This window comes from Rattus norvegicus, chromosome 4 (genome assembly GCF_021556685.1).
Source record: "Rattus norvegicus strain SHRSP/BbbUtx chromosome 4, alternate assembly SHRSP_T2T, whole genome shotgun sequence".
NCBI classification, from domain to species: Eukaryota; Metazoa; Chordata; class Mammalia; order Rodentia; family Muridae; genus Rattus; species Rattus norvegicus.
In genome coordinates this window covers 164,716,793-164,741,338 of record NC_141537.1, presented here as the reverse complement: position 1 = coordinate 164,741,338, position 24,546 = coordinate 164,716,793, and the positions used below count along the sequence as shown (strand labels likewise).

General features: G+C 41.9%; 1 protein-coding gene across 10 annotated transcripts in view; it reads right to left on the bottom strand.

Annotated features, from left to right (window-relative positions):
• Window positions 1-3,253: 3,253 nt before the first annotated feature.
• LOC147995089 (uncharacterized) overlaps window positions 3,254-24,546 on the bottom strand; it is a 31,594-nt gene continuing 10,301 nt past the window's right edge. For 4 of the 10 annotated variants that reach the window (XM_087659813.1, XM_087659805.1, XM_087659806.1 and 1 more), the window contains 3 exons: window positions 16,701-16,843; window positions 6,349-6,495; window positions 3,254-5,177 (listed from right to left, as the gene is read on the bottom strand). In XM_087659813.1, coding sequence (XP_087515939.1) covers window positions 16,820-16,843 — 24 coding nt within the window. In that variant the 3' untranslated portion in view covers window positions 3,254-5,177; window positions 6,349-6,495; window positions 16,701-16,819. Of the gene's footprint in view, window positions 5,306-6,348; window positions 6,496-6,601; window positions 6,724-10,550; window positions 10,707-16,700; window positions 16,844-24,546 lie in introns of all 10 variants that reach the window. The other 6 variants (XM_087659809.1, XM_087659808.1, XM_087659807.1 and 3 more) reach the window with 4 other exon arrangements.

Below are 24,546 nucleotides of genomic sequence, written 5' to 3'. Positions count from 1 at the left end.
ATACCCAGTTTCAACTTCTGACCTACACACACACACACACACACACACACACACACACACACACACACACACTTCTTGAATTACTTATGCAATCCACTTCATTAAAATTCCTTCAGGAATATTTTGCTGTAGAAATGCATGCCAGGCCTGATCACTCATAACTGTAATCCCAGTGCTTGGGAAGCTGAAGCAAGAGAATTCCTGGCCAGCCTGGGCTACTTGCTGAGTTCCAGATCAATAGAGTTAAATCCTGTTTCTTTTTTACTTTCTTCCTTTTTTGATTTTTTATTGGTTATTTTATTTATTTGCATTTCAAATGTTGTCCCCCTTCTCAGTTCCCCCTCCACAAACCCCTCATCCCATATCCCCTTCTCCCTGCCTCTATGAGGATCCTCACCCACCCACCCACTCCCACCTCACTGCCCTAGCATCTCCCTATGCTGGCATTGATCCTCCACAGGACCAAGGGCCTCCCCTCCGATTAATGCCAGATAAAGCAATCTTCTACATACGCAGCTGGAGCCATGGATCCTCATGTACACTCTTTGGTTGATGGTTTAGTCCCTGAGAGGTCTGAGGGATCCAGTTAGTTAATATTGTTCCTCATATAGGGTTACAATCCCCTTTAGCTCCTTCAGCCCTTCCCCGAACTCTTACTTTGGGGTCCCCATGCTCAGTCAAGCATCCACATCTGTATTGGTCAGGCTCTGGGACAGCCTTTCAGGGGATAGCTATACCAGGCTCCTGTCAGCATAAGCTTCCTGGCATCAGCAATAGTTTCTGGCTTTGGTGTCCACAGATGGGATGGATCCCTATGTGAGGCAATCTCTGGATGACCTTTCCTTCAGTCTCTGCTCCACTCTTTGTCCCTGCATTTCCTATAGACAGGAACATTTCTGGGTTAAAATTTTGAGATGGCTGAGTGACCCCATCCCTCACCTGGAGTTCATACCTATCCATCAGATATGATCTCTACGGTGTCTATCTCCTCTTTGTTGGGCATTTCAGCTAATGCCATCCCCATTGGGTTCTGGGAACTTCTTGCTTCCCTAACTCCAAAAATTCCACCAGAGAATTCCTAAAGCTGACAAACAACTTCAACAAAGTGGCTGGAAATGAAATTAACTCAAATCAGTAGCCTTCTTCTACTCAAAGGATAAATGGACCGAGAGAGAAATTAGGAAAACGACACCCTTCACAATAGTCACAAATAATTTAGGCAATCTTGGTGTGACTCTAACCAAGCAAGTGAAAGATTTGTATGACAAGAGCTTCAAATCTCTGAAGACAGATCCTGTTAAAAAATAAATAAGTTCACAATGATGCAACTCTTTTGTGGTGCACTGTCCGTTTCATGGTGCCCTGAGGATTTTGCCACCTACTAATCCTCCCACAACTGCCACTTTCTTGGTCACCAGAGGCCTCAGAACCATTTCCTGCTGTCACAGCACAAACTTTCCACTGTGGGCAGCTTTGAGTCTAGTGGTCGAGTTCAATTGAAATTTCAGCTTGGTTGGACATCAAGAACTTCCCCATCTTTTATGCTCACCATACAATTCCTTACTGCTTTTGTGTGACACATGTCCTTTTGGCCCGCTTCATCAGCACCTCTTTTTCCCTCAACCTTGGTCTCCTTGCCAGATTTTAGTCTTTGTTCACACTCACATCTTTATATACAGACAGGTATACATTTTGAGCTAAGGTACAAATATGAGAGAAACATATATTGCTTTCTAAGTTTGGATCATCTTGCTTAAAATAGTGAATTCCAGACATACCCGTTTCCCTGCAAATTTCACTTTTTTCTTATAGCTGAGGAAAATTCCATTGCATATATGAACCTGAGATTTCATATGGCTGGTGTCTCTCTCTCCCTCTGAAGCATGGTGAATCTTTTTTCCTCCTTCTATATCTGCTAGCTTGCCTTCAGGAACCTGGAAGTTCTGCCTCTTCTTCCCAACCACTGGTGGCTAGCATCTTTATTAATCAATCAAGAACCAATTGGGGAACAGTACCTTCAGCATTCATTCTTGATCAGAGCATCAGAACCACCCCCTAAACCCTCCGACACACACTCACACACATATGTTCATATTTCTGGAACATGATGCTGGTACAGTGACCTCTTTATCCTTTCCTCCATCCTCTGTGTGCCAATTCTTCTAAAACTAGCCAATCAAATAAGACTGTGGAAGGTAATGACTGAGTCTGGGGGCGTTGAAGTATTGATGAAAAGAGCTTCATAGAGAGGGAACAGCTTCATTTTGCATTGGCCTACCCTAGAGGGATAATGAGGTTATTAGGGACAGAAATCCAGACTGCTCTCTGTAAGAGTCACACTTCTGCCAGGGACAACACATACTGTCACCTGGTACAAACATAGCATCTGAGCTAAACTCCTTAATACCGATAGAATCCAACTTCCCCCCTGAGTGTGGTTCTTATATCCATTCTTCTATCTCTACTAACTAAAGCAGGGGACTAAATCCATGGCAACCAAAAGTTGATGCTGTAGGGCAAGATATGATCAGCACCTGACCTGAATATGCAAATTTGTTCTCATTGGGTTTTGTAGCAGGAAAATGAATGACTCAGAAATGAAACTCAAACCACTGCTTTCTGTGTTTTTAAATATATCAACTGAGCAATTCAATGTCATGTTGTGAAAAGAACCCTCCATGTGTTGAATGTTTTAATAAATACTGAGATGGTGTAAACATGGTAATTAGTATTCACAGAAATATCTGTGGGACTAAAAGAAAAAATGGATCATTTTATATTACACATGTAGACCTTAAGGCACAGGACAGTAGCTATGAACTTAATCCCTGTGTGTGAGCCATTTGTTTACCCACTTGTTTGTCCCTGGGATTCAAAGTTTCCTAGAAAGTTGCTTATATGTTTGTGCTTAGATTTTGTTTTCTTTTACTTTACTTATCTGTCTGTATATACATACATATGTGCAGGTGCCTATGGAGGTCAGAAGAAATCATCAGATCCTCTGGCTTTAGCATTGTTGGAGCAAGATGTCAATTCTGGCAACCCAATTCCGGTCATCTGGAAGAGCAGCAAGAACTCTTAACTACTGAGCCATAGCTCCAGCCCTTAGTGCTTAATTATAAGTTAATAAAGAGATAAGTAGGGGTTGGGGATTTAGCTCAGCGGTAGAGTGCTTGCCTAGCAAGCGCAAGGCCCTGGGTTCGATCCCCAGCTCCGAAAAAAAGAAAAGAAAAAAAAACAAAAAACAAAAAAAAAGAGATAAGTAAATTTTAATACAGAAACAAAATTCTATCACATTCCACCAAATGGAATACTGTGCTCACTATGTTGTTGTGTTGCTTTTTTAATTTAATGTGTATAGTGTTTTGCCTTCATGTATGTCAGTGTGACATGTGTGTACCTAGAACATGTAGATAGTATCAGATCCTCTAGTTCTGGGACTTAAATCCAGGTCCTCTGGAAGAGCTACAGCTGAGCAGTCTCTCCAGTCCTTCTTTACTATTCTAAAATACATTTTTCATATCAGTAGCTGATATTTCCTGTTAAACTTAAAGAGAAATACTGGGTTGGATAAGAACTTGGGGATATAACCACTTTTACTTTCCCTAACTTAGAATAAAATTCTTTCATGTGGGAGATTTTACATGTTGACTTTCAAACAACAGGGATTTAGGAAATTACTGGAAGGGTCTGTGTCCGAAAGCCTAAGTAATGTGTGTGCATGAAGGGTGCCTCCTCTGTGAGAAGGGATAACTATTTTAAAGGCCGATAAGGATGTGAAGAAGTGAGTGGTGAGCAGTTTTCCCAGTGGGTTGGAGCAGCTAAGGGTTGTTCAGTATCGTGTGGATTTTCAGTGCACTTTCGGCTGAGTAAACTGATGTTCCCACCCCCACCCCATGCTCACCCCTTTCTCATGCAACCCACAATTAGGGTTTGGACTTTTCTCCGTCCTGAGGTTTTGAGGGTTGCTCTCCCAGCTTCCCCTCCCGTTCCTTAACAGATGCGTATCTATGACTCACTCACTGCTCTTTACTTCCGATCCAGCAGAGGACAGAAGTCCAGAAGGCGAGAGCTGGGCTGTGAGAGATCATTTGATTCCCTTGAGGAACATCTCGAATTTTCAGGGTCAGTATTCCGATAGTCAACAACTCCGAGAAAGGATGAGAAGAAGGAAGAGGACACCTGTGAGGATGTGGGACCAGGCCCGGCAGAGGGATGCCTTTAAAGGGAAGGTTTCTTGTTTTCCCTTAAATTTTTATGACTCATTGTTGGAGCTCTGAACTGAATGAACAGCTTAGAGAAAGTTAGCAAGCAGTCTCAAAGTAACAAAATGGGGTCATTTCAGAATGTAAATTATCTCACGGGTATTGTAGAGAACCACAAGGGCTAAAATGAAGTTTATCAGCTGATAACTAGTAAACACTTCTGCTCAGTCTTTACTTAACAAGGTATAATTTGCCCTCTCTCCCAAAATAAAATTTAGAGTTTACCAAACAAGAACTGTCAAAGGAAGATTTGGGTGCCATTCTGAAACTTTAAGGGAAAGGAGAGATGAGAACAGTATTTGTTTGGTCTCAGCGGTTTCTAGAGAGAATTACACTGTTTAGGCTCCTGCGGATAGCATGGATAATTTAGTTTGGAATAAAGGAAGGGGCAGAAAACAGCAGGATACATAACAGCAAGTCCTTCTTTGGGGATTAAAACTGATTTGTTTCTTACAAGAATGACCAAGCCTAACAGCGCTGAAGTGGGCAATGGAAAATGGACTGAAACACTCATTTACTTTCTCAATGTTTCTTGATGGTTTTTATTCTATGTGTATAAGAGTTTTGCCTGCATGGATGTAAATGTACCACATGTACACAGTGCCCAAGGTGCCAGAACAGAGCAGCAGACCCCCGGAATTATAGTTACAGATGATCGTGAACCCAGGCTTAATTCCCAGCCATACATGGCAGCTCCCAACCATCGTTAACCCCAGTTCCAGGGTGTCCGATGTCTTCTTGTGCCCTCTTCACTGCTTCCTAGTCCTGGCAGTCTTACACCTTCGGTCATGTGACTTTCCAGTTTCTCTCAGTGGAAGCAAAAGGTGCTTCCCCTTCTGCCTCAGAGGTCAACCAGAGGTGAGTTCAGCCAAATACCAAGCCTGGGTCCTCCTCCTGCTGCACCATCGATGTCTGCATGAGAAAAGTCTTTCAGTCTGGATCCCAACTTTAAGCAAACGCAGGACAGGCTTGTGGGAGCAGATGTTGACCTTAACTAGTGGTTGGGTATTGTTTGTAATACAGCATTGAAATATCTATAGCTAAATGAGATAAAAGTAAATTTACAGAGTAGTGCATGAAGTTTGCAGTAATGTGGTTCATTCTCTATCTCTCCCCCCTTCTCCCCGCCCTGTTTGCATGTACATGTGTAATACATACATGCTACCTGCTTGGCTCTTTTAAAAACTATTTGGAATAAGACTGATTTATTTTAAGCATTCAGCATAAAAATTAGGAGCCCCCCCCTCTCTCTCCAGATTATATTTTCAACTCACTGATGTTTTATTTCCACTCTATCCTTTGGGATTTTCTACTTTCTGATCCATTTTGTTACATCATACCAATGGGTTGAGATTTAGGTGGAAATAATCACTTATATTCAGATATCAAATGGTATTCTCTGTTGCAGTACCACTTATGAAAATGATTATCTTTTGGGGGGGTCTTTAACAAAATCTAGGGCCACACAGATGTGCATTCATTTCTATGCCTTCTAATTGTCTTCACACCCAAACCATGCTGTAATAGCTCCAGCTTTAATGTGCTTAGGCTGAGCAATGCTTGTCCTCTGAGCCAATTCTTTCTCAAAGTTGTTTCATATATTTTAGTTTCTTTCCACGTTCATAACTACATCATAAATAGTTTGCCAGTATATCTTCCAAAACAATCAAAACCTGCTGAGAATTCTTTGCAGGGAATTAATTTTGGTAGAATTAACATTTTAACAATAGAGTTTCTTTTAATGCATGAAAGCAACTTCTCCATTTGTTTGAGCCTATGTTTCTCTCAACAACAAACATGGCATTGCCTTCTGCAGACAAAGACTGCATGCCTTTTGCTAGATTTTTCCATAAATAATATTTTATGCTATGTTTTATGAGATATATTTTAGTTTACATTGATAACTCCTGGTATGTAGAAACATTGTCAGTTTGTATATATGTCTGCACATATCATACGTTCCTGTAGTGAAGACATGCTTAATTTCTTATAGGAAATAGTCTCTTGTCCACCCATCTCCCACAAAGTCTCAAGAATTTCAACCCAGAAGCAAAAGGATATTTCACCTCTCTGAATCACCAACCTTGTCTTCCCTTTGGTGGTTCTAGTGCTGGCAACAACTTTAGCAGGTGGGTTGTGGATTCTCTGTGTCCGCCATGCTTAAGTCAGGTATTGGGAGCGACTTCAGACCACACTTAATACTGACGTGTGGGATAAGTCTATTATCATCCTGATAATCATAAATTGAAGATATCATATGTACAAGACGCATTTAATATACCTGCTACCCAGCATAACTTAGCAAAACAGGACAGTGTACCGTGTGTGTTACTCACCTCCATGGCTATGCAGCAGATTAGGAGCTGTGGTCACTGCTGCCACAAAGCACAAGAGACTATTGTAATTGTATGTTGTTAGCCCAAGAAAAGATCAGGGTTTGAAACCTGTTGTATGTTTCCTGTTGAATGAATAATGCTTTCATGTCATTGGGAAGTTGAAGGATCATAAATTGTATCATCAGAACTTAGGAGGCATCTGTGCATGAGATAAACACAGATTCCTCTTCTGTGAGCTGTGCCAAATACTGAGTGTCAAACATGTAAGTTTCCTTCTGAATTGGTATTATAGGTCTTACCAGGCAATGAGGTGGGTGGGTAAGGGGTGCGTGAAATGTAACTACATTGTCTCCTTCATCTAGAAATATTCCTGTAGGAAACAATGGACTAGAGCCCTGGTTCAGTGAGTGGGAATGCTAGAACAAGCCTGGAGTTCGATCCCTAGAACCCATGCAATGGTGGAAGAAGGAAATCAACTCCACAGAATTGTCTCATCTTCACACACATGCTCTGACATGCATGCCCATGACATACTTCATGTTAATACTGAACATTCTGTTAAATCACCTATAGTTGAAAAACAGAAAATTCCCACTGGTCCCACACCATGCCTGGATGACTGGGCTCGTTACCAACAAAAGTGTTTCTATTTTTCTTGTTCTGGGGAACAAGCCAGAGCCCCTCTGCCTCTCACACAGCCACTTCTACAGTATTCAATACCCCAAAAGAACTGGTAGACCATAGCATTCATACCCAGAAGTTACAGCTGGTCTATACAATTCACAATTACAGTAGAAACGGTAGAAAAGGGGTCCTGTTACCCAGTGCAGGAGAGGCCAGTGTTTATACAAGCTATATAGACTCTAGAAACAGTGTCTCTTAGGGTCAGAGCACAGGTGGGTCAGGCCATACCAACCCTCTTGATACAAATTTTTTGTAAATATTGAAATAACCCCCTCAATGACTTCAGGTAGGAGTGCGGATGCTTAGAAATAAAGTACCTGAAGCATCTTACTTCATCCTGCGCAAAGCATCTTGTATCTAACTATACATCAGAAAGACTCAGCTACTCTTCAAAGAAGAGTAATCACCTAGTTTTTGAACAACAAAATTCAAGAAAAAACCCAGAACTCCTTTCCACAGTTCAGACCTCTGAAACCATAATAAAATCCTACTAGTGGATGGTTCTTCACTCCATTTTAACCCAAATAATAGCTGCCTCTCATGAGTTTACATGAAAAATAATGACAGAGAGGCAGAAAAAAAAGGTGTTTGACTGAAATACTGAAAATAACTATTCAATATCAGCAAGACCTGGAAAGGTTGGTGGCTAAGGAAAAGGCAATAGAATGTAAAATTACACAATTCAAATGCATGGACAGAAATAATATATATGTGAGGTATCCAAGGTAATAAGAGACAGAAAAAATAAGGACTCGAGGAGAAAATATAGCCACATAATAAATGAAGAATGAAAAGAGCAGAACCAGGGCCTGGGAAATGACTCAGTATGCAAAACAGCTTTCCACACACATGGAGGGACATGAGCTCAGGTCCCAGAACCCCTGTGTATCAGTTGTTTTTCTATTGCCATGATAAAACATCACAACCAAGGAAACCTACAGAAGAGAGAGTTTATTCAGGTTTGTGGTAATAAAAACGAATGGAGGAATGGACTACAGTCAATGGGAACAGGAAATAGCACAATAATGGTTTCAGATGAAAGCCAGAATTGATGCCATACACCCAGGCCCTGCTAGGGAGGTAACCATTTTTAATGATACAACTGTGTATCAGACACACATTTCAAAAGTCTAACGTTTTAGAACAAGGACTTTCGAATGCTGTAAATTTCAAATGTCTCATTTACTCATGACAGTTTTCCCATGGTGAGCCTTTTAGTTCCACAGGACTTCATAGACCCTCATCCTAACAAAAAAAGATCACTACTTAATTAAAAATATTAATTTGGAAAACTGGGTGACCTAAAAGTGTGTGTGTGTGTGTGTGTGTGTGTGTGTGTGTGTGTGTGTGTGTGTGTCCATGTTTGTCTTTGCATGTGTGCCTGAGTGTATGCATGTGCACTATGTGTGTACAGTAGCCTACAGAGGCCGATAGAAGGTATTAGACTCCTGGAAGTGAAGTATCGGGCTGTTGTGATTTGCATGTAGGTGCTATGAACCAAACTCAGGTCCTCTGTCAGAACAAGTACTCTCAAGTGCTGATCCATCTTCTCCAGCCCATAATGTTTGTTTTCTTTTTAAAAGTGAATTAAAGGCTTGTGACATTTTCATGAACAATAATTACTGCCATTCATAAATACGGATTTTTGTTTTTTAAGGTAGACTATTTCTATGCAACCCACACTTGCCTCTAATTCTCAACTGTTCTTCCTCAGTTTCTCCCATGCTGGGATTACAGTGTGTGCCACTTCTCTTAGCTATGTTCACACATGAGAGTTGAACAAATATTGTTTGTTTTCAGCTTATGTTTGATATTTCAGATTCACCCTTAGTAAACCTGAAGGCTTCTGGGAGAGGGGGTTGTTCTGCTGTTGAACTTAACCCACATTTACCCAGTAACTCTACTCCCACTCTTAATGAAGGTCATAGTTTAAGTGAAACTTAGACAAATAACTTACCAGGAACTTTTTGGAAACTTCATGATCAAATATACCTTATTTATCAACATATGTTATTACTTGTCTAATTTTTTTAAAAGCTTGATTATAAACAGTTAGTAAAGACATCAGTAGTTAGGTATAAATATCTAAGTCAGCTTTTTCTTAATCTGAGTAGTCTTTATAACCTTAAAATTATAAAATAATCCATACCGATCTAAAATATTAGAGACCTGTTTTTCCTTATTCTAAAAGGAGATGCAAAAATTACAGACTTAGTAGGACTGAGACACTTTATAATTGTTACTTTATGTCATGTGGCCATCTTAAGATGGAGAAGTCATGGCATGAAGTAACCTTAGTAAAGATGGCTGCCAGCCATGTAGCTGCTTACATCTTAATGAGATCATCAGCCAAGATGGAGGAAAGCCGCATGGTTGCTATTTAAAAACACCTGTTTTCCTAATTGAGAGTTGAATCTAAATTACATATACAGTATATTCTTGAATCACATATATAGACTTTTAATTTTGTCTTTTGTTTAAAGTCGAATTTTGATAGATTTTTATAGATTTTTAAATCATACCGAAAATGAATTTACAAACCCTGATGGAAAGGTTACAGCATAATCTTAAGAGACTTCTTTGAGAACAGAGCACATAGTGATAAAAAAAAATTAAGAGCAGACAGTTGTAGAGCCTTAGAGATAAGAAACTTTGGGATCTTTTGTTTGTGACCTAAGTTGTTATAGTCTACCAGAATTGTCATATCCAGGGCATCAAGTTTTGGCCATTGATCTGTACAGAGGCCAAGCTGTACATAATAAAATTTGAGTCCATGGAGGAAGAGAGAAAGGGTCACAAAACAGAACACTGAGTGAAGGGAAATGGATGTTCCTATAAGCTTCAAAAGAGCTGAGAGGTGTAGCTACAGGACTGCAGGCTGGAGCAAGAAATAGAGCAGTGGGGCTGCAGGTTAGGCTGTACTTCCCAGGGGAAGGTGAGAGAACCATGGGGAAGGAAGCCAGTAAATGCCATTAGCAGAGAGAGCCACAAGGGTGCAGTAGGTGACCTAAGATGGCATAGTAGCAGTGACAAGGATTCATAGAGACATTTATGGAGCTCCAAAAGTGGAAGGAAGCAAGGTAGGACTGCAGCTCCTGAGGGAGATGAAAGCCGGTAGAGAAGGAGGGAGAGAGGGCAGGAAAAAACAAGATGTCCCTGTAGATGCAGGGGCCAGAGGCATAGCAGGCTGCAGGAACCAGAGGAGTCTACATGGAAGAGCATATCAGGCCAGAGCCCAGAGACAAGAGTGTGAGGGTTTGCATACCTCTAGGGAGGAGAAACTCAGGGAATGCTTGACTTCTTCTCCTTGTACCACAGCTCTCAGGTGCTGGACTTTAGGGAAACTCGGGAGCTGGGGGGTTGGTAGGAGGCAGAAGCTGGGGCTCCTTGACTCCGGGGAATCTATTCATCACCACTGGGTCTGGAAGAGTTGGGAACAGAGTAGGGGTCCCACTGGCTAGGATGCCAATGGACCCAGGGCAGGACTCAGCTTACCTCATTTGTGATTGTCCTTAGCCTAGGGACAGTTGTCTAGAAGCACAGAGAGACCTTCTAGAGAAGACTTAGGCCCCAGCTCTATAGACCAAAGCCTTCTCCATGCTTCCCACAGCAGTTCTTGATCAATGAGACAGTCCATGTTTATACATATGGTAAGTTGACTGTTCATCATGGAAAATAGATGCATACCAAATTCTCAAGGTGGGCGAGAGAATAAATATCTTTTGCATGGAGGAATGTTCAGGAAGGGAAGCTTATTGGATAAATCCCCAGGGCCTCTAGATACTGCATTAGCACGGAGAATTCTGTTTTGGGCTACATGACCACAGGTCATGTTTCCTGTGTGAGAAATATGGCAAGTGTTCCAGGCCAGGAATCTGGTAGGGAGCAGGGTGCTGCTTACCTTCTCAGGTAGGTGCCTGGGTGCCTGACATGGTCCCCTGTTCCCCACAGGAGCAGCAGTTAGAAAGAAGGTAGATAATGGGAAAGAGCAGCTGGAGAATAAGACTCTAGAATTTGGAATCACAATCTGTGGGTGTCAGAAGCCAGCAGAAACAAATGACCCATTGTAACTTAGGAGAGTCGGACCAGCAGCTCGGCTTGGAACAACCCATTTCTTGGGGAGGTGTAGGATGATGTCATTATACAACAAAGTGGGTCCAGGATAAGGTGTAGCCTATCATTGGATTGAGAAGTTAAGGTAGACAGGGAAAAGTCTTGGAAGGCGAGAATTCAAGATGGGGAAGACAGAGGAAGATGATTCCGATCTAGGTGGTCTGGGTCAATTTTATCTTGTCTAGGTGGGCGGTTTCTATCTTTATTAATTGGCAGTGAATTTATCCTGTGGGTATATTGAGGATTGAGTATTTAACATATAAATACACTTGTGGGGTTACAGTTTGTTGAGTCTTGATATTACCTGGTAGCTGGGACCAGAGTTCCCTGCTGGCCAGGGCTGGTCAGGCTGACTAGCAATGGGAGTGGAGAGACCACCGGGGCTAGAAGATAGCTAGGCTAACGTGGCATGGTGCCACACTGAAACTAACCACTGAGATAGAGAAATTAATGTTAGTTCTATACGGCCCTATGGTGCCAGAATGCCAGGGAGCGATCACTCAGGTCTGAAAGTACCAGGGGCCCAGCATGGAGCGGTTACGAGTGGAAACCAGTCATGCCCCCCCCCTTTTTTTATAATACTGCAACAGGGAATAACCTACTTCTGCCAATCCCAGGCTCAGTACCATGTGAATAAGAAAGAAAGGAAGAAAGAAAGAAAGAAAGAAAGAAAGAAAGAAAGAAAGAAAGAAAGAAAGAAAGAAAGAAAGAGGAAGAAAGAAAGAAAAAGAAAGGAAGGAAGGAAGGAAGGAAGGAAGGAAGGAAGGAAGGAAGGAAGGAAAAGTAAATACAGAAATAAAAAGGAAAAGAACATGGCCAATCCTGGATTTGGCCAGCAGATTAATAAAAAAGGAATAAAAATGAAAAGAAACACGACTAGCCCTAGGTTTGTTGGAAGAGGAACTTTATTCTAGATCTGTGGGAGAGCATAGGCAGAGGCAGGGACATCTGGGAGAATCCAGAGAGGACAGGACCAGACTGAAGTGGGCCACGTGGGAAAGGGAAGGTGGGAAGGAAGAGTGGGAGTATAGGGGAACCAGGTACCAGGAGCCCCAAAAGAGAGTAGACAAAAACAAAGGGAAAAATAATATTAAAAAAGGCCAAGTAACCAAAATAATTGGAGTATACAGGGAAGGGCAGCTGGGGGAACGGGAAGGCCAGCTTCTGGGCTGGAGAAGTTTAAGGAAGGGACAGAGTAAGCCAGCCAGGAGGGCCAGGTGACAGGTAAGAACCAAGGAAAGAAAGCCTGCTGATCAGGTCTGCTTTAGTATGTTAAGTAGGCAAATTTTCTTCCCATTTGGAGCAATGCTTTCCTCGTGTTTTCCTTAAGAAGGTAGTGCTGAGCTGGGGACTTGGATAGTTCAGGCTTGGGTCACACTCAGAACCTCTCTATGGGATTGGAAAGCTCACCCGGGACAGTGATAGGAACTGAATCTCTGCCTGTGAATTCTGCTCAAAAGAAGAAAGCACTAGGAGCTGCCAAAACCTCTTGGTATTGCCAGTGCTCTGGCAACAAAACATTTCTGACTGAGCTGTTTAAATTTAATGCTCAGTTTTTAACTAGAAAAAAAATTGTAAAGAAAAATATATTAAACCACCTGTACCATTGATTAAAAAAAATGTTAAGTAGGCACCTCAGTCTCTGTCTCAGGTTTGAAGCCTATGGTCCTGTCCCAGCCTGTTTGTTGATAATAAATAAATGATAAGAGATGACATAACTTTCCTCTAGGACTAATTTCTGCAGACATTGGGGCACTGTTGTTGTGGGGACAGTAGGCAAGGAAACTGGATTATTGTGGGTGGAAAAGCAGGTTCTACCACTTGCCGACCAGGCTCTGTGGAACCTCCTGGTGCCAGGGACTTGCAGGCAGTAGTTGGAGCAGACTTTGAGGCTGGGCGCCTGGGGCTAGATACTTTGAAGCTGTGGATGATGCACATTTGCTGGGAACATTTGGAGCCGGCTAGTGACTGGAGCAGTCTGCTGCTGATTTGAAATCTCTTGGGACAGACAGAGTATGGAGAGAAGGTAAACTTAAGGAGTTTAGGGAAAAAGTTTTCTTAGGTATATATACATTTGAAACTTTGAGACCCATGGCTCTGGTAATTGGGGAAGGGGAGCCCCAAGACCAGGAGAGAGGGAGATCCCACCCTCAGGAATAGGGTACTTAGATTTGCATTTGCACGAGGGGAAGGAATCTTAGACTCTTATTTTTATATGCTTTAAATCACTCTTTCTTGGACCTTCTTAATAAATTGTGTAAAACACTTTTTTAGGTCCTTATCACTCCAACTATTTTATATCCAATTATTTACCATGAGACATAGGTGGTTGATAATTGAGGGCAGTCACTGTAAAGCAAGTTCCTTTAAAGAAATAAATCATTAAAAAGTAACTCTGGAACCTGTTTTGTGAGTTTACCTCTTTCTAACAAGGTGGCTTGTATTACTCCAAAAGGGAACCCTCCAACACCTGCAAAAAGGGGAGGCCCACTGACAAAGATGAAAGGGTGGGCTCAGCTGAGGCCAGAAGCTGGTTGGATAAACAATAGGATTACTGGTGGCTGCTTGAATCAGAGCAGAGGCTCGCACACCTCAAAGGCTGTGAGATGAGTGTCTGTCTGCAGAGAAGTGAGTGTCACTTTCACTGTCTTCTCTAGCCTCCCGCAAAGGAAACATATGGCTCTCTGTAGATGTATTCCTTGGCACATATCCATGTGGCACATATCCACATAGTAAAGTCCACAATATCTCGTGTCTCTTCTCACCTCCCACCCCCCTCTACTCTAAACTCCTAAAGTTTTCCAGTTCACAGGCTCCCTTCCCCCCAACTCTGCAGCTATCACCTCTCTTTATAACCAGAGAAGTTTTACCTTGCCTGTCCTTCTCTCTGATCTTTAGCGATATCCCGGCCATTGGCCATTGTGAGTCTACCCAGCTCCTCTCTGCCCCCAAGTGGTAACCATAGTAACCATGGCTCCTTTGGATGTTCCTAAATGCCTCTGGCTATGTTCTCTTCCATATTTACAATAAACCTTTTCCTTTAATGCGCCCATGAAACAGTCTGGTTCAGAGACTTCACTGCGCTCTCTCTTCTAGCTTGTTTCTCCCTACGCAAGTCAGGAGCATAGCCAGTGTGTGTACATAGCCAATAGAAGCTGACTAAGAAAACCATAAAACATGCTGCACACACACTCTGACCTGCCCTGGGGCTCCTTATCACCAGTCACCTGCCTGATGCCTGGTTCCACACACTGATGAGCAACCACAGCGGGTTTGACACTTTTAGAAATACCATAATTATGCGAGTATGATACAAAACATTTGGGGTGTGAACATAAAATGACTACAGGAAGCTTCAAAAAAAAAATGCAGCAAATCCACACAATTTATGCTGAAGTGGAAACTGGTCAGGGCAACAAGTCTTGCCAAGTGGTGTTTAACAACCTAAATAGAGTTAAGGAGAGGAGCCTGATGTGAGGCTCGATGACAGAATGCTTGCCTGGAATGCACAAGTCACTGGGTTCAATTCGCAGCACACACACACAAAACAATAGAGTTAAACAGACAAGAAGGAAGAATGCTAAACTGAGGCAAACAAATGTGATCACGTTAAGAGCCAGAGACACCATAAGGAGTCGTAGGAAGTGAGTAAAGCTTGGTGTGGCTCCATTGTAGGTAAAAGTTTGGAAGTAATGAGGCAATGAGGTGAAGCCAGGAAAGCAAGGGACTGGGAAAGCAGAAAGGCCTTTGAGTCAAACAGAGAGAGCAGCATAGCCTGATATAAGGCTTAGAGAGCAACTGCACTGAGAGTGGACTGTCACTCGTGTCTCACCACCATCCCAGTACTGAGTGGACTCTCCTGGCAATTAATTCTCAGCATCATCACAGCACTGATAGTGCCTTTGGCAAACAAAAGCAGAAGTGAACCAAAGGCTCTCCTTAAATCCCAGAACAATAAAGTGGGCACAAAGATGATGCAGCTAAATCGAAATGAATCAAATTCCTAAGACCTTTGACCTTGAGGGGTGGGGAGGACAAAAGCGTGGTAGACCCCATGGGCTCAGCTTAAATTGATGACAGTGTGAAGTAGATGAGTTCGATCAACAGTCGTGTGTCAACAGTCGTGTGTTCGCAGGTTCAGGCAGAGCTCTAAGGAATCTCTGTGTTTAAGAGAGCAGAAAAGGCTTCAGAGACAGACAGAAGCATGTCAGAGACAACAGGCTACTGTTCCAATATGAGGGATTGATTAGTACCATTTAAGGTTGTCAAGAGCTCCAAAGATCTAGAAACCCATCGTGCGACTTCCCTGGGAGCCAGCCACTATGGTCTGAGGAGAACATTGTACTGAAACAGGTAAAGCAGGAACCAGATTTAAAAGGAACTTGGAAAGCACAAGTATTGAGAAAAATTTTTCAGAAACATTTTTTTAAAAGATGTGGAAAAAGCCGAACTCAAACCAGAAACCACCTGCGGTCATGGGAACATTTTTTTTCTCTTTTTTCCCCCCAGAACATTTCTTTTTAAATTATTTTTAATTATTTATTATTTATTTAATTATACAAATACACTGTAGCTGTCTTCAGATAGACAAGAAGAGCACATTGGATCCCATTACAGATGGTTGTGAGCCACCATGTGGTTGCTGGGATTTGAACTCGGGACCTCTGGAAGATTGTCAGTGCTCTTAACCTCTGAGCCATCTCTGCAGCCCAGGAACATTTTTTGGTAGCTCCTGAGGGTTTGGTCATGAGAGAAAGGGGCAGTGGGAAAGTCAAAGAGGAGGTCACCTTGGAAACTTTAAAGGCTGAAGTCTAAACTACGGACTAGAAGATTTGATTTAGTCAGAAAAGAGAGAGATGGTTTTCTTCACAGTATGCACAACAATAAGTGACAAGCAGCCAGCTGTGCAGACTAAATGATAGACAGTTTGAGAGTCATCTAACGGTGTCTCTTTTTATTCTTAAAATAAAATGAGATCTTTTGCAAGAAGTCCATGGAGGTACTGAGTATTGAAAGTTTCCTCTTAAGTAACTACTGTCAATAATAGATAATGAGGTACCTTGCCAGTTACAGGGGTGGCCTAAGGGCTCAGCCGAGACTGACTAGGTGTTTATGATTGTAGACACATGTTTACATATTATTAGAGTCACAATACACTTTAGAGACAGAGGCAGGAGGACCTCTGAATTCGAGGCTAGCCTGGTCTATATGAGTTCCAGAACAGCCAGGACTACGTAGTGAGACCTTGTCTGGGAAAAAAAAATCTCCATAGTAGTTGACTCTTTTCTAGTAAGAGAAATACCTAAGGTCATCCAAACATTGTCCCCTGTAGATGAATCTTGATAAATCCAGTAATTGGGAATGTAACACTTCTTGGGAAAAACAAAACCCTTCCTTGTTATTATGGCACAGACATCTTCTTCAACCCAGTCTATGACTTGAAATCTGCAGAGGAAAAGACCACACATTAGTGACTCCTCTGAGGGCAAGGCTCCAACCCAAATACCCACACCTCTCCTAGATGTTTTGTGTTTTCTTTCTTCTCCAAGGCAGAGACTTCAAATATTATGGTGTTCAGACAGGGAATGAACATTTCAAAACCAGAGCCAGCTACCCTGGATGATAACAGAATCAATAACGGAGACCCTGCCTCAACAAGATAGGACAAACAACTCTTTAAAGGTGGCATGCATTCGAGCAAACACACACACACATACACACACACACACACACACACACACACACACACATACACACACGCACGCACGCACGCACGCACGTGCACACATACGTAAGTAAATACATATTTAGCAAATAAAACACCTTCTCTTGTTGCTATGAAAAAGATTTCTTGACTCTAAGGGTAATGACAACTAAAACATAATCCCAGTCTTAAGTATATTGTGAGCATGCTAAAGATGAAAATACCAACTCTAGACAGGGCTGAGGGCAGAGATAAGTGAAAAAACATCCCCTATACCTTTGTTCTACAGTGTTGAGACCAATCTTTATCTGTCTTAGATAAATACGTGTTAACACAGTGTCATGACTGTGGTAGCTAATCTTGTCACCTTGATACACTAAGGAGAAGAAACCTCAACAGAAGCAGTGCCTGCATCGAAATGGCCCATGACTCTGTCCCTGGACCCTTTTCCTGATTGATAATTGATGGAAGAAGATCTAGCCCCCAGTGGGTGGTGCCATCCCTCGGCAAGTGGTTGTGGGGTATATAAGAAAGGTAGCTGAGCAAAGCCACAGAGAACAAGCCAGTAAGTGTCATCCCTCCATGGCCACTGCTTCAGTTCCTGCCTCCAAGTGCCTCCCTTTCTTGGTTGAATTCCTCCCTTGGTTTCTCTCAGGGATGGATCTGGTTGAGAAGTGTAACCTAAATAAACCCTATCCTCCCCAAGTTGTTTTTGGTCATGGTGTTTATCACTGCAATAGAATGTAAACTAGGATACACTGATTATAATTTTCCCTCCCTAATCCTTGCACTATTAAACTAAGTGAAATTCTAAATAGGGCCATGCATTATTTTAGGATCCTGTGGCTCTCTAAGACAGATTTTATGAACCTTCACATAATAACAGGCATCTCCCATCCTGCAATCATCTGACCACTTGAAGTTCCCCAGAGCTACCAGTAGGGGGTGGTCTATGGAGCTCTTACATTTCCCCAGGTCATACACAAATAGCAAACACAACTGTGGCTGTAAAGGTGTGCTATCAAGCCAGGTCCATGTTTTCTGTGGATCTGTTATATGCAATCCAACCCAAAAGCATACTCCTTCATGCATTTTATTCTGAATGAAATCCTGAGGAGACCCAGAAGAAAGCAACTGAGTGTCCATTACAAAAAACGCTTCTGGGAGACCCAACCGCCTGGTCAGGTGGGCACTCCTGAGGCTGCAGAGCAGAAGAGACCACCAACACTGCTCACCCCTGCCCACATCCCTGGCCCAAGAGGAAACTGTATAAGGCCTCTGGGCTCCCGTGGGGGAGGGCCCAGGAGCGGCAGGACCCCTGTGCCTGAGACACCACCAGAACCTGAAGGAAACAGACCGGATAAACAGTTCTCTGCACCCAAATCCCGTGGGAGGGAGAGCTGAACCTTCAGAGAGGCAGACAAGCCTGGGAAACCAGAAGAGACTGCTCTCTGCACACACATCTCGGACGCCAGAGGAAAAAGCCAAAGACCATCTGGAACCCTGGTGCACTGAAGCTCCTGGAAACGGCAGCACAAGTCTTCCTGGTTGCTGCCGCTGCAGAGAGCCCGTGGGCAGCACCCCACGAGCGAACTTGAGCCTCGGGACCACAGGTAAGACCAAATTTTCTGCTGCAAGAAAGCTGCCTGGTGAACTCAAGACACAGGCCCACAGGAACAGCTGAAGACCTGTAGAGAGGAAAAACTACACGCCGGAAAGCAGAACACTCTGTCCCCATAACTGACTGAAAGAGAGGAAAACAGGTCTACAGCACTCCTGACACACAGGCTTATAGGACAGTCTAGCCACTGTCAGAAATAGCAGAACAAAGTAACACTAGAGATAATCTGATGGCGAGAGGCAAGCGCAGGAACCCAAGCAACAGAAACCAAGACTACATGGCACCATCGGAGCCCAATTCTCCCATCAAAACAAACATGGAATATCCAAACACACCAGTAAAGCAAGATCTAGTTTCAAAATCATTTTTGATCATGATGCTGGAGGACTTCAAGAAAGATGTGAAGAACTCCCTTAGAGAACAAGTAGAAGCCTACAGAGAGGAATCGCAAAAATGCCTGAAAGAATCGCAAAAATGCCTGAAAGAATTCCAGGAAAACATAAATAAACAAGTAGAAGCCCATAGAGAGGAGACACAAAAATCCCTGAAAGAATTCCAGGAAAACATAAATAAACAAGTAGAAGCCCATAGAGAGGAGACACAAAAATCCCTGAAAGAATTCCAGGAAAACACAATCAAACACTTGAAGGAATTAAAAATGGAAATAGAAGCAATCAAGAAAGAACACATGGAAACAACCCTGGATATAGAAAACCAAAAGAAGAGACAAGGAGCTGTAGATACAAGCTTCACCAACAGAATACAAGAGATGGAAGAGAGAATCTCAGGAGCAGAAGATTCCATAGAAATCATTGACTCAACTGTCAAAGATAATGTAAAGCGGAAAAAGCTACTGGTCCAAAACATACAGGAAATCCAGGACTCAATGAGAAGATCAAACCTAAGGATAATAGGTATAGAAGAGAGTGAAGACTCCCAGCTCAAAGGACCAGTAAATATCTTCAACAAAATCATAGAAGAAAACTTCCCTAACCTAAAAAAAGAGATACCCATAGACATACAAGAAGCCTACAGAACTCCAAATAGATTGGACCAGAAAAGAAACACCTCCCGTCACATAATTGTCAAAACACCAAACGCACAAAATAAAGAAAGAATACTAAAAGCAGTAAGGGAAAAAGGTCAAGTAACATATAAAGGGAGACCTATCAGAATCACACCAGACTTCTCGCCAGAAACTATGAAGGCCAGAAGATCCTGGACTGATGTCATACAAACCCTAAGAGAACACAAATGCCAGCCCAGGTTACTGTATCCAGCAAAACTCTCAATTAACATTGATGGAGAAACCAAGATATTCCATGACAAAACCAAATTTACACAATATCTTTCTACAAATCCAGCACTACAAAGGATAATAAATGGTAAAGCCCAACATAAGGAGGCAAGCTATACCCTAGAAGAAGCAAGAAACTAATCGTCTTGGCAACAAAACAAAGAGAATGAAAGCACACAAACATAACCTCACATCCAAATATGAATATAACGGGAAGCAATAATCACTATTCCTTAATATCTCTCAATATCAATGGCCTCAACTCCCCAATAAAAAGACATAGATTAACAAACTGGATACGCAACGAGGACCCTGCATTCTGCTGCCTACAGGAAACACACCTCAGAGACAAAGACAGACACTACCTCAGAGTGAAAGGCTGGAAAACAACTTTCCAAGCAAATGGTCAGAAGAAGCAAGCTGGAGTAGCCATTCTAATATCAAATAAAATCAATTTCCAACTAAAAGTCATCAAAAAAGATAAGGAAGGACACTTCATATTCATCAAAGGAAAAATCCACCAAGATGAACTCTCAATCCTAAATATCTATGCCCCAAATACAAGGGCACCTACATACGTAAAAGAAACCTTACTAAAGCTCAAAACACACATTGTACCTCACACAATAATAGTGGGAGATTTCAACACCCCACTCTCATCAATGGACAGATCATGGAAACAGAAATTAAACAGTGATGTCGACAGACTAAGAGAAGTCATGAGCCAAATGGACTTAATGGATATTTATAGAACATACTATCCTAAAGCAAAAGGATATACCTTCTTCTCAGCTCCTCATGGTACTTTCTCCAAAATTGACCATATAATTGGTCAAAAAACAGGCCTCAACAGGTACAGAAAGATAGAAATAATCCCATGCGTGCTATCGGACCACCACGGCCTAAAACTGGTCTTCAGTAACAATAAGGGAAGAATGCCCACATATACGTGGGAATTGAACAATGCTCTACTCAATGATAACCTGGTCAAGGAAGAAATAAAGAAAGAAATTAAAAACTTTTTAGAATTTAATGAAAATGAAGATACAACATACCCAAACTTATGGGACACAATGAAAGCTGTGCTAAGAGGAAAACTCATAGCACTGAGTGCCTGCAGAAAGAAACAGGAAAGAGCATATGTCAGCAGCTTGACAGCACACCTAAAAGCTCTAGAACAAAAAGAAGCAAATACACCCAGGAGGAGTAGAAGGCAGGAAATAATCAAACTCAGAGTTGAAATCAACCAAGTAGAAACAAAAAGGGCCATAGAAAGAATCAACAGAACCAAAAGTTGGTTCTTTGAGAAAATCAACAAGATAGATAAACCCTTAGCCAGACTAACGAGAGGACACAGAGAGTGCGTCCAAATTAACAAAATCAGAAATGAAAAGGGAGACATAACTACAGATTCAGAGGAAATTCAAAAAATCATCAGATCTTACTATAAAAACCTATATTCAACAAAACTTGAAAATCTTCAGGAAATGGACAATTTCCTAGACAGATACCAGGTATCGAAGTTAAATCAGGAACAGATAAACCAGTTAAACAACCCCATAACTCCTAACGAAATAGAAGCAGTCATTAAAGGTCTCCCAACCAAAAGGAGCCCAGGTCCAGACGGGTTTAGTGCAGAATTCTATCAAACCTTCATAGAAGACCTCATACCAATATTATCCAAACTATTCCACAAAATTGAAACAGATGGAGCACTACCGAATTCCTTCTACGAAGCCACAATTACTCTTATACCTAAACCACACAAAGACACAACAAAGAAAGAGAACTTCAGACCAATTTCCCTTATGAATATCGACGCAAAAATACTCAATAAAATTCTGGCAAACCGAATTCAAGAGCACATCAAAACAATCATCCACCATGATCAAGTAGGCTTCATCCCAGGCATGCAGGGATGGTTTAATATACGGAAAACCATCAACGTGATCCATTATATAAACAAACTAAAGAACAGAACCACATGATCATTTCATTAGATGCTGAGAAAGCATTTGACAAAATTCAACACCCCTTCATGATAAAAGTCCTGGAAGGAATAGGAATTCAAGGCCCATACCTAAACATAGTAAAAGCCATATACAGCAAACCAGTTGCTAACATTAAACTAAATTGAGAGAAACTTGAAGCAATCCCACTAAAATCAGGGACTAGACAAGGCTGCCCACTCTCTCCCTACTTATTCAATATAGTTCTTGAAGTTCTAGCCAGAGCAATCAGACAACAAAAGGAGATCAAGGGGATACAGATCGGAAAAGAAGAGGTCAAAATATCACTATTTGCAGATGACATGATAGTATATTTAAGTGATCCCAAAAGTTCCACCAGAGAACTACTAAAGCTGATAAACAACTTCAGCAAAGTGGCTGGGTATAAAATTAACTCAAATAAATCAGTTGCCTTCCTCTATACAAAAGAGAAACAAGCCGAGAAAGAAATTAGGGAAACGACACCCTTCATAATAGACCCAAATAATATAAAGTACCTCGGTGTGACTTTAACCAAGCAAGTAAAAGATCTGTACAATAAGAACTTCAAGACACTGAGGAAAGAAATTGAAGAAGACCTCAGAAGATGGAAAGATCTCCCATGCTCATGGATTGGCAGGATTAATATAGTAAAAATGGCCATTTTACCAAAAGCAATCTACAGATTCAATGCAATCCCCATCAAAATACCAATCCAATTCTTCAAAGAGTTAGACAGAACAATTTGCAAATTCATCTGGAATAACAAAAAACCCAGGATAGCTAAAGCTATCCTCAACAATAAAAGGACTTCAGGGGGAATCACTATCCCTGAACTCAAGCAGTATTACAGAGCAATAGTGATAAAAACTGCATGGTATTGGTACAGAGACAGACAGATAGACCAATGGAATAGAATTGAAGACCCAGAAATGAACCCACACACCTATGGTCACTTGATTTTTGACAAAGGAGCCAAAACCATCCAATGGAAAAAAGATAGCATTTTCAGCAAATGGTGCTGGTTCAACTGGAGGGCAACATGTAGAAGAATGCAGATCGATCCATCCTTATCACCCTGTACAAAGCTTAAGTCCAAGTGGATCAAGGACCTCCACATCAAACCAGACACACTCAAACTAATAGAAGAAAAATTAGGGAAGCATCTGGAACACATAGGCACTGGAAAAAATTTCCTTAACAAAACACCAATGGCTTATGCTCTAAGATCAAGAATCGACAAATGGGATCTCATAAAACTGCAAAGCTTCTGTAAGGCAAAGGACCCTGTGGTTAGGACAAATCGGCAACCAACAGATTGGGAAAAGATCTTTACCAATCCTACAACAGATAGAGGCCTTATATCCAAAATATACAAAGAACTCAAGAAGTTAGACTGCAGGGAAACAACTAACCCTATTAAAAAATGGGGTTCAGAGCTAAACAAAGAATTCACAGCTGAGGAATGCTGAATGGCTAAGAAACATGTAACGAAATGTTCAACATCTTTAGTCATAAGGGAAATGCAAATCAAAACAACCCTGAGATTTCACCTCACACCAGTGAGAATGGCTAAGATCAAAAACTCAGGTGACAGCAGATGCTGGCGAGGATGTGGAGAAAGAGGAACACTCCTCCATTGTTGGTGGGATTGCAGACTGGTAAAACCATTCTGGAATCAATCTGGAGGTTCCTCAGAAAATTGGACATTGAACTGCCTGAGGATCCAGCTATACCTCTCTTGGGCATATACCCAAAAGATGCCTCAACATATAAAAGAGACACGTGCTCCACTATGTTCATCGCAGCCTTATTTATAATAGCCAGAAAATGGAAAGAACCCAGATGCCCTTCAACAGAGGAATGGATACAGAAAATGTGGTACATCTACACAATGGAATATTACTCAGCTATCAAAAACAACGAGTTTATGAAATTCGTAGGCAAATGGTTGGAACTGGAAAATATCATCCTGAGTGAGCTAACCCAATCACAGAAAGACATACATGGTATGCACTCATTGATAAGTGGCTATTAGCCCAAATGCTTGAATTACCCTAGATCCCTAGAACAAACGAAACTCAAGACGGATGATCAAAATGTGAATGCTTCACTCCTTCTTTAAATGAGGAAAAAGAATACCCTTGGCAGGGAAGGGAGAGGCAAAGATTAAAACAGAGACTGAAGGAACACCCATTCAGAGCCTGCCCCACATGTGGCCCATACATATACAGCCACCCAATTAGACAAGATGGATGAAGCAAAGAAGTGCAGACCGACAGGAGCCGGATGTAGATCGCTCCTGAGAGACACAGCCAGAATACAGCAAATACAGAGGCGAATGCCAGCAGCAAACCACTGAACTGAGAATAGGTCCCCCGTTGAAGGAATCAGAGAAAGAACTGGAAGAGCTTGAAGGGGCTCGAGACCCCAAAAGTACAACAATGCCAAGCAACCAGAGCTTCCAGGGACTAAGCCACTATCTAAAGACTATACATGGACTGACCCTGGACTCTGACCCCATAGGTAGCAATGAAT